Raw genomic sequence first — 11,279 nt, forward strand, 5'->3', positions numbered from 1 at the left:
GTTTTTGGGGTTTGTTGCTATTTTTTAAGACTATGTACTGACTTTTTATATGGCACATTCTTTATCCCATTTGCTTGCCATGATTCAGATTACGATTTTTTTTTTTTTTTTTTTTTTTTTTTTTTTTGTGGTACTGGAGATTGAACTCAGGACCTTGTGCTTGCCAGGCAAGCACTTATTCTCCTGAGCTTTCTGCCCGGGCCCCAGATAATGATTTTTGAGTTACAAAGTTTTTGGTTTTTTGTCAATTAACAATATTTGAGGGCTGCTTGTAACACATGGATAGAGTCCCATGTGTTCAACCCAGTGCTATGAGAAACAGAACAGAACAACAAGTATCTATATCTATATATAATGTATATGTGAATCATTTATTTTTATTTATATTTGGGTTAGTGTTTACTTTGTTTTTTGTGCCCCTGGTGTTAAAAACCAAGGAACTCAACAATGCTAGGTAAGAGCACTACTATTGAACCGTATCTTCAGCCCTGAAATTCATTTTGTTGATATCATGAGATGAGGGTTTGAGTTCTCTGGGTTGTTTGTTTTGTTCTATTTTGTTTTGTGTTTTGAGACAGGGTTTGACTGTGTAGTCCAGGCTGGCCTTGAACTCACTATGTAGCACAGGCTTCCCTGGAACCCACAGATTCTCCTGCCTTAAGCTTTTCAAGTATTGGGATTACAGGCATGTGCCACCATGCTGAGCTATCCTGTGTGTTTTTGAATGTTTGTTTTATAATCTATCCTTATTTACATTTATTTTATTTTTTAAAGAGAATTTTTTAAAAATCCCATTAGAAGCGATACAGAATTTCACTAAACAAGATGATAAGAATTCAGCAATAGTTGTTATATTGTATATTGTTGTCTTCAAATTAGTTGTTGAGATTACCAGATGTAAACATGCAAAATTGGTCAGAATTTTTTTTTTTTTAAATTTACAAGGAGGAGAAAAAAAGATATTGTAAAAGGGAAAGATACTGTTCAAAGGGAAGGAACAACTGAGATGAGGGAAAGGAGGCAAAAATGTGTATATACATAGGATAGCTTGGATAATTGTACTGCAGATTTCTACTGGTCTATTAAAAGGAACAGTTAATGCTTAAATTTTCTTTTTTCCTCTACATTTATTTTTATTCTCCTATTAGTGTTTTCTGTTACTTTCTGAGCTATTATGTTTCACCATGTTTCATTTCTTCAGTGTATCTCTCTTTCTGTTAATTGTGATGCATTGTGGTTCAGAACCTGGCCTTTGCAACCAATCTGGATCTGTTTCTCTTTTTTTTTGGGGGGGGGGTTTCCATGGGGGGTGGCACTTGGGGATCAAACACAAGGCTTTAAGCACTTATTAGGCAAGCATTCTACCAGTGGACTGTATCCCCAACCCATGAATGAAAATTGGAGCTGTGTCACCCATTTGTTTAGTCTCGTATCTAACTTCTCTAAACCCTGTTTTCCTCATCTCTTTTATAAAATGAAACTGAATTTCATAGGATTAAGAAAATTGAACAAAAACTGTGTATAAAGGGCTTGTTAGTAATATCCATTTAAATGTTGTAAAATTATTAACTTATTTTGAAGATTTTTCTTAATTTCATTTGATGTTCTTTCAGATAAAATTGAAAATATTTTTAATTTCCCTCTCCCAAATTTTTCGGGGATTTTTACTTGAAATTATGAAATTTCATATTATCATAAATATCGTATGTATAGATTAAATGCTTAGGACGAATTTGAACCTTTCATGTAGTCTTTGGGTACTGACTGCGTTTCAAACATTTCTTGCTGAGATACTTGATATCGCTTGTTTCACCTTTTGCATTGTTTCTGCAATTGTAAATAGGATCTTATATATTTTACAATGATTATTGATGGTGTTGAAATCTGATCCACCCTTCTGTTTCTGTTTCCCATCTTATTTCTCTGTTGGTAGTTTCTGATACCATTAGTAATTCTTTTTTATGTTTTATTGCGTAATCATACCCATTTTTCCTCTATTTCCATTTCATTTTCATTTTGCATTATCTTTATTGTATTGGCTTTGAATTTCTGGCACTGTTCACAGTGGGTGAACTTGTTTCATTTATTATTTTAAGTGGTATTGTAGAATTCTGAAAGTACAAATTCAATTTGGTATAATTTACTTTGCTTCTTTATAGCTTCTGATGCCTTAGATTAGGATAAAAACAGTTGGATTGTTGTTGTTTTTGATCACAGGAACAAAATTTACCATCTCTAAAAAGGGCCTAATTTTTAAAATTTCTGTTTTATAACTTACAGTGGTTTTAGTTAATTTGTCCTGCTACAGCAAAATACCTTAGACTGAGTACTTTCTGAACAGTTTATATTTATTGCCGACAGTTACAGAGGCTGGGAATGTTACAATCACAGCCGCAGCATGTTTGGTGTCTGGTGAGGTCCTTTTCTCTGTTTGCACAAAGGTACTATGAGTCCTGTGTCCTCATACTGAAGAAGACCACTGATGAGGCGGTTCTTGGGACCCTTTCTATGCTGTGTGCTCATAGTGTAATCACCTCTAAAGGACCTGCCTGTTTATACTATTGCATGAGTGTTTAAGCATCAACATTGAATTTGTGGAGACATGTTCAGGCCATAGTTGTGGAAAATAAAATATACACAAAGTATCATTTTAGCCATTCAAAAACATTCTGTATTTGGAATGATATGTAGACCTGCTTGTGTTGGAAAAGTGAGATTCTTAGCATTTGACCTTGAATAATTAATAAATAAATAGTCTTTTACATTCACCAAGTTACTATGTATGATATTATAGGATTAAAATATAGGTATTTTTCATTCTTTAGAATGGATTTTATGCTTTTATATTTTCTTTGTTAATAATGTGAGATAGCAGTTTAGAATCATAATAGAAAACACTAAAAAATCTTATTAATTTGGATTTCTGTCCTTTTAATGTAAATGTTTTGCCTATTTTATATTGCTCTTAAGGATGTATAGTTTTGAAACCACTGTTGCATCTTGTATGTGTTACAGGTCACCTTATCATCAGCCAACTTCTTATAGGCCACGATTATTGCTGTCTGGAGAACGAGGCTCAGGTCAAACTTCTCACCTTGCGCCAGCACTTTTGCATACTCTAGAGAGATTTTCTGTGCATAGACTAGATCTCCCAGCACTTTATTCAGTTAGTGCCAAAACACCTGAAGAATCCTGTGCACAGGTAGGTTTGTACTATATCAGAGCATACTGCATCTACCATGGCACCTTACATATGCTGCATAGTGTTTATAGAGAAATTATAAGATAATATGATTATCTTACTGTTTATCATTAGCATTCTCTTAGTGCAGAGGATCTTTTTGATGTGTTACATTTTCTAAAATTGTTCAATTTTTCTCATTTGCTTCTTTATTTACATTTAATATGCCATTTCATTAAATACTGTAGAAATTGAAATTATTTTTTGCGTTTTTCTTTTGACTCTCTTGCCAAAGCTGTGGTTTCAGAGTTCTTTAGACTTTGTCTTTACTTACTTAGTGCCTTCTCACAGAAAGGAAAATGATACCCAATTCAAGTATCAGAATTATTAGTATAGATATTTGTAGCAGTAGTTTAGTGTGTCTGATACTTGGTTTTTAGCTCTCATGAAATGCCTATGGCTTATGAAGCAACATTCTAGTATGGTGTCTATTTACATTTCTTACTGTTTATATGTACGGCTGTTAATATGTTGGCACTAGGAGTGAGGGAAATAAGTTTGATAAGCCAAGGGACTGTGTATTAGCTATTTCTCTATGTCTGACACAGTTTCCAGCTCCTGACAAGTTTTTACTAGATTTTTTTTTTTCCTCCCCTTTTGGAGATGGGGTTTGCTGTGTTGCCTGGGCTGGTCTTGAACTCCTGGGCTCAAGTAACCTTCCCATCTCAGCCTCCCTAGTAGCCAAGACTTACACATTTGGCTGGGCAGCAAGGTGTAATAAAAACTCAATGAATAAGGGAGACATGTCATTTTGTACTTTACTGTGTAGCCTACTTTTCTGTTTTAGATAACTAGAGAAGTAGCATTTAGGAAAACTTGCTCAATTTTTTTATTGTCCAAAATAATATTTTATAAATAATATTTTATAATTAATTGAGAGCCATTCCCTATCTTACAGCAAGAAATACATGTTTGGTAAACAGTTCATAGTAGTGTTGATTTAATTTCTCTTTTATAAATCATTCTATGGGTATCAATATCCCACTAGCACTTCATTACTTATGAAGCTTTGTTTAAAGATTTCCTTCTAAGACCTATGGTCTAAATAAATATCTGTATCCTCATTTCCAGTTTGATGTACTTAACTCATTTTAGCTGTGAATATTTTTAAAGAATGTTATTTATATATTTGCTCATATTTTTCCCTTTTGGAAGAACAAAATTATTGCAGGGATAGACCGCTAAGAAAACTACTCAGTATTCTTTAGTAAGTTCAAATGATTAGATAGGAAAATATAAATTGTTAAAGTAGACCTGAAAAAAGAGAGATTCTAAACATGTACTGAGTGTGGATGTTTAGAATCAAGCAAGTGTAATAAAAGCACTAATCCTAAAAAAGTTTCATAGTGAGTTATTTTAATACTAAAAAATAAGATTATTTTGATGCTAAACTGCCCTAAAACATAGGAAAGGTGAAAATCTATGATATTGAAAACAAACAAACCAGCAATATCAAACCTTTCAAAGAAATATAAAGCTGTAGACCAATCTCCTTTACTAATAATAAAGAATAATGTACCAGGGCTTGCAAGATAGCTCAGTAGACTAAGCAGCTTCTTAGGCAAGCAGAGGGACTGGGGTTCAATCCCTGGCACCACATGCCGTGCCGTTCTGAGCCAGCCATTGAGTCTGGGCATGGTGGCGCACACCTGTAATCCCCGCACTGGGAAGGCTGAAAAAGGAGGATCCCTAACACTCTGACCTGTGTAGTGAGATCCTGTACCAAATACATTTAAAAAAAATAATATGCCACTATTAACAAGCATGCAAGATTGATTCAGACATTGAGAGATACAAATATTAAAGAGATACATTCAAGTTATAAATATTTGCATATTACATGACTATTTGGAAGGCTTACAGTATAAACTAAAAAGTATTTTAGGGTAATAAGAAAATTCCCTAAGGTGGACACTTTCATAATGTTCTAAAGTTAATAGTTTTATTTTTGCAAACTGTAGCAAGTAGAAATACAATAAATGTAAAGATACTTTTTAAAATAGCAACTACTCAACCTTCTAGAAAAGGAAGAGCAAACCAACCTAAAGCCCAAAAATGGGAGGAAATCATAAAATAGCAGCTAACCCTGAAATGAAAGTTTTTGTCCATCCCTTGCCTAGAATGATATAATGAAAAGAGAAAACACCTTTCGGCTGGAACCACCATCTTCCAGGCTGTTACTGGTTTACACCTTGAGCATTGTGTTGGAAGATTCGTTTTAGTAATTTGCCAAAATGACTAACACAAAGGGCAAGAGGAGGGGAACCCGGTATATGTTTTCCAGGCCTTTTAGAAAACATGGGCTTGTTCCTTTGGTTACATACGTGTGAATCTACAGAAAGTGTGATATTGTAGACATCAAGGGAATGGGTACTGTGCAAACAGGAATGCCTCACAGATGTTACCATGGCAAAATGGGAAGAGTCTACAATGTTACCCAGCATGCTGTTGGCATTGTTGTAAACAAGCAAGTTAAGGGCAAGATACTTGCCAAGAGGATTAATGTGCGTATCGAGCATATTAAACACTCAAAAAGTCGTGATAGCTTCCTGAAACGTGTCAAGGAAAATGATCAGAAAAAGAAGGAAGCCAAAGAGAAAGGTACCTGGGTTCAGCTGAAACGCCAGCCTGCCCCTCCCAGAGAAGCACACTTTGTGAGGTCCAATGGAAAGGAACCCAAGTTGTTGGAACCCATTCCCTATCAATTTATGGCATAAACTGGGGCCGTTGCTCTGCCATTCAGTACCTAATTGGCAGCTTAAGTGTTCTAGGTCCTATGTAAAAATAAATTCATTCTGTGTTGTAAGGGTGGTTTTCTTAGTTGAACAGGTATGTGGTGCCTTCTTACCTCAGAAATATATGCAGATTTTCACTGTACCCAGTAATTGTGTCTAGCCTTTACTCTTCAGTATTTTCTTGCTAAAAGATATTGCTGAGGTATTGTGCAGGTATATACCTAAAAATTCAAATATTTATAAAGTATTTATATTGGCTTGAAGATCCTATAAATCATCATGGGGAAAAGATGTATCAAAATAAATGGAATTCACTTTAGAAACCAAAAAAAAAGAAAAGAAAAGAAAAGAGAAAACAGCAGGGCTGTGTCCTGTGCATTAGCTAGGAATTCAACAATATACAGGACATGAAAAGAATAATTCAGTTCTAGGAATCGTACTTGCGGCCTAGCTCCTTCTAGGCAAGCACTCTGCCATAGTGTACAACCCTAACTCATGAACAGTGTTGGGCGCAAATATACTGTCTTCAAAATTTAGCTTTTGAGATGATTAGAAGTTTTTAAATATAAATACAGTTTATAACATTGTTGCTTTCTTTTACAGGTACACCTAGCATAAAGGAGCTAGCTTTTGTCTTTCATAACTTTAATATTCAGCTGAAGTAGTTTGTGAGATTTTTTAAAAAAGAAGCTAAAATCATTTTAAGAACTGTGATATCTGGGATAAGCACTACAGAAAAAAATGGAGAATATTATTTGCAGAATCAAACTAACCAGTTCATGGATGCTAGTGCTTGTTAATTTTACTTTTGCAAAAGTGCTGGTCATGTCAGAGGTATTTTGAAATGGTTGGTTTAGTACTTTCATGTCAAAAGTATTTTGAAGCATATGGTTCAGTAATTTCAGAGAAAAATATAGTTTTTCTGTTTTCTATTACATCTTGCATATCCATCAATTCAAGACACCATGTAGGTATTTTCTAGTTCTCAACTGGCATGATTGATCACTTGTTCCCAAACCTGTTGCTACTTCATTAAAATGAAACTTTGCTTTTCTACTTTAAATTAGCTGATTATTTGATTGCATAGAGGACATTTTACTCCACAAATTTAAAAGCCACCAGCAAACTGATGAAGAGCTATCTTTATATTACTCATTCCCCCAAATCCCCCAGAGTTTCCAAGAACATGTTTTTTCCCCCTCGCCTTTATACTGTAAATAATTTTAAATGCTATTATTCTTTTTCAATTTGCCTTTCAAATACTGGGAAATTAGAAGAGTTTTTTTTAAATGAAAACTATTCTGAGAGTATGGGCAGAAAAAGAAAAATTATTTGGTAGTGTTTTTGAAATTTCTCTAGAAAATAAGAATAGTTTTTCCCTAAAGAATTAGTAGAAGAATTAGAGAATTAGGGTATTGATATCACATGTAGTTAGGTGAATTATCAGCTCATGTAATTATACTCAGATCAAAAAACCTATGCTGTTTTGCTTGCATTTGTCTTAGCCTTGTCTGATTTTTTGGTGGAACTGGGGATTGAACTCAGGCCCTTGCACTTGCTAGGGAAGCACTTATTCCTCTGAGCCATCTCCCTGGCCCTCTATTCTTAACTTTTCAAATACAAATTTAAAAATTGTACATAGGAAATGATATTTTTCTAAAAGTTTTGGAAATAATGAGAATATCAAGTACAATTTGGTAATTTTTTGAAAATTGATGAATAGAAGAAATAGAAGCACAACCCCATCTCTTTTGGAGCTAGTGAGACTTGTATCTCATTCAGCCTTGCAATAGTGTTAAAATACTGATAACACTGCATTAGGTAACTTGTGGTTCTGTGAAGTTCTCATTATCCCTTAAGTTTTTGCTGTTGTGCCTATTCTCCACATGTATTCTAGAAAATGTAACCTATATGTTCTACTCATATGAAAGACCAAAAAAAAATTTTTTTTTACCCCATGTTTTTTCATTCCACTTGTGCTGTGAATATATGGTAATTTTTATGGCTGAATTAGTTTATGAAGTTTCTCAGTGAACTATATATAGCTCCTTTGTCTTCTTCTTGTGTTCATCTTCTCCCCGCCCCCAATTTTACCAGCACAGATGGGGAATTGATAAGTGAGAGAAGGGTTTGATCACTGTCTTCATACTATGCATGCAATAATTTTTTAAAAAAGCAAATGCCTCAGTTGTCTTGTGTAGTTCCTTCCTTTATAATATAAGAATGCAGTGATACATATCTATATATCTTTGTTTCACTGTGCAGTTTTGGCTGGCCTTAAACTTACTTTATAGCTGAGGCTGGCCTCCAACTCACAGCAATCTCCTGCGTCAGCTTTCTGAGTGCTGGGGTTGTAGGAGTGCATCACCACACCTGGCTTTTTGCCAATATTTGTGCTTGTTTTTCCTTTCATGACATTTGGTCTTTGGGGAAAAAATAAACCTTGGATGTCCAATATTGAGAGATGGATGTGTATAAAGAAAACTTCAGAATTAGAGTTTTAAAGGATTGTATGATATAATTTTTCTGGATTGGTAGATGTGCCAATATTAAGGGAAGGAGCAAATACTACTTCTGGTGCAAGTGATTATAATATCTATATTTCTTCCAATTTGGGGGGAAATTTTTATTTGAGCTTCTTTAATCTGGTTTATTTATTTTTTTAAATTTATTTATTTATTTATTTTATTTATTGTGTGTGTGTGGCCTGCTCAGCCCGCCAGGGGGCGGGCTGGCTGGCATGTGGTGCTGGGGATTGAACCGCGGTCCCTGTGCTTTGTTTAGCTTAGCTTGTTCTAAGTAGGCGCTTTAGACCACTGAGCCATCTCACCAGCCCTTTAATCTGGTTTAAAATACTGAATAATTTCATGCATGATAGTAAGCTTACTACTCATTAAAAGTAATCATTTTGATTCTTAGTAAAGTTTGTAATAGTCCTTATTTAAATTTATTTATTTATTTATTTTGTGGAACCAAGGATTGAACTCAGGCTCTTGCACTTGCCAGGGAAGCACTTACTTTTATACCTCAAATTGTTAAAACAATGAAGGGATGACATAGTAACATGCCCGAATTTGCTAATGGGCTTATGCATAAAGAGCCACAGTTCTGCTTGATAGCTTACTGTTGGCCAGCATGGTCCTTATTGGTGTTTGTAGGCAAACATGACTGAAAGTGTGATTTAGATTCTTATGACTAGGGCTGGGGAGATGGCTCAGTAGAATAAGTGCTTGCCTGGCAAGCACAAGGGCCTGAGTTCAATCCCTAGTTCCTCAAAAAAAAAAAAAAAAAAAAAAAAAAAAAAAAAAAAAAAAAAAAAAAAAAAAGATTCTTATGACTAAGGAAAACTTCTGTTTTGAGAAAGGAAGTGTCTTAGTGCCCTTTGCTAATTTATTTATTGCTCTTCAGAGAAGTCAGATTATTTTGTGACTATTTTAAGAAAGATTGAAATTAAAGTAATGAAGTGAACAAGTGTTTCTACAAGAAGTTCATGAATTTTAAACTCCAGGTTACTGTGATGTGCTGTGGATAAAATATTTATTTAATTCATATGTTGAGTGGTGAACTCAACTATGTTGTTCTTTTTTGTAAATTTTACTGATTTAATGTGTGACATAGTTATGTGTTTATTTACTTGCAGTATATTATAGTGGTGGTTTGTCTTATCTGTACATGATATGTATAATGCTTTGATTTCTTTATGTTATTAATATAAGAACAGTTCAATGGAAAAAATACTTTTTTGGTGGGGCAAGAAAATAGTAGCTATATTTAAGGCTGGTGGATTGTAGTATCTTTTTTGTTTGTTTTTTGATACACGGTCTCACTAGATAATTTTGACTCACCTTGAACTTCTGGTGATCCTTCCACTCATCTTCCTAAGTGGTGGAATCACAGGCATGTGCCACCATGCTTTGTTCCCTTGTGCGTTGTGTCTCAAAGAACTTAAATTTGGAGCCTGAAATTTTGACAGTAACAGGCCCAGTACATTTTATATATCTAGTGTTGCTGTATAGATTTTAGAGTAAAGACTGAATTTTTAAGTACTGGTTCTTTCCATAGATATTTCGTGAAGCTCGAAGAACAGTACCTAGTATTGTTTACATGCCTCACATTGGTGATTGGTGGGAAGCTGTCAGTGAGACTGTGAGAGCAACTTTTCTGACATTGCTGCAAGATATACCATCATTTTCACCTATATTTTTATTGTCTACCTCTGAAACCATGTACAGTGAATTGCCTGAAGAGGTAAGAGCTGACTTAACTACTTTTCTTTATATTGTTTTAAGATAGTTGACTTTGTAAATTGGATACCTTTAATTGGTATACAAATCAGTACTAAGATTGGGCATGGTTGTGCACACCTGTAATCTCGGCATTCAAGAGGCTGGGCAGGAGGTTTGCTGTGAGTTTAGGGCCAGTCTGGGCCACATAGGAGATCTTATCTCAAAAGACTAACCAACCAACCAGTATTATTAGGGTTTATTTCTTGGCTTTACTGTTGATTAGCCAAGTGATACAGGCAAGATATGTAATATTTTCAGTTTCTTTCTATTGTAGTATGATAGTGATTCTTCTCACGGTTATGAAGATGGAGATAACTCAAACTTAGAACAGAGGCAGCTTACAGTATTGCCTCTTAATCAGTTCTTTAATCATCAATTCCCTTATACTCATCATTCTCATTCTTATAATTGATCAGATCAGCTGGTAAGCTTTGACCTCTTTGCTCCTTCATTGGTAGCCTATGTTGAATATTATTAGTAGTATGTATATTTTAAAATCTGAAATTCAGCTTTGAGTTCAAAGGTAATACCACACTTGATTCAAAAAAATTGTTACAACAACTGTTGAATGAAATTACATTTTAAAATATTGTTTAGCTGAGTAGGTCTTCATATAGTCTTGTTTAAAGTGCTTAGAAATACTTTGCCCAGCAGACACAGTATGGAATGATGTTCATGTAAAAGATTTATACCTTTTAAAGTTACATTATAAATCTGGGTTATCTGGAATTTTATTATTAAAGTATTTGTTTGCCAAATTCTTTTATGTTTCAACTTTTGTTACCTATTTTGCTCTTTTAAAGATAGTATAACTCAATATCTGATAGTAAGTGAAGACCATTAATTAAAACATTTATTATCATAGAGCGTAATATAGTTTACCGGAATGCATTCTATGTAAGTCAGAAAAGTATAATTACTTGGGGCTGGGGAGATGGCTCAGTGGAATAAGTGCTTCCCTGGCAAGCGCAAAGGCCTGAGTTCAATCCCCAGTTCCGCAAAAAAATAAATAAATAA

General features: G+C 34.3%; 1 protein-coding gene across 3 annotated transcripts in view; it reads left to right on the forward strand.

The window, feature by feature from the left end:
* Positions 1 to 11,279, forward strand: part of Atad2b (ATPase family, AAA domain containing 2B) — a 187,919-nt gene that overhangs the window by 127,531 nt on the left and 49,109 nt on the right. For all 3 annotated transcript variants that reach the window (XM_004627459.2, XM_004627460.2, XM_023710917.1), the window contains 2 exons: positions 3,016 to 3,202; positions 10,039 to 10,224. In XM_004627459.2, the coding sequence (XP_004627516.1) occupies positions 3,016 to 3,202; positions 10,039 to 10,224 (373 nt within the window). The remainder of the gene's footprint in view (positions 1 to 3,015; positions 3,203 to 10,038; positions 10,225 to 11,279) is intronic.

This window comes from Octodon degus, unplaced genomic scaffold (assembly GCF_000260255.1).
Source record: "Octodon degus isolate 3935 unplaced genomic scaffold, OctDeg1.0 scaffold00019, whole genome shotgun sequence".
In the NCBI taxonomy this organism is placed as follows: Eukaryota; Metazoa; Chordata; class Mammalia; order Rodentia; family Octodontidae; genus Octodon; species Octodon degus.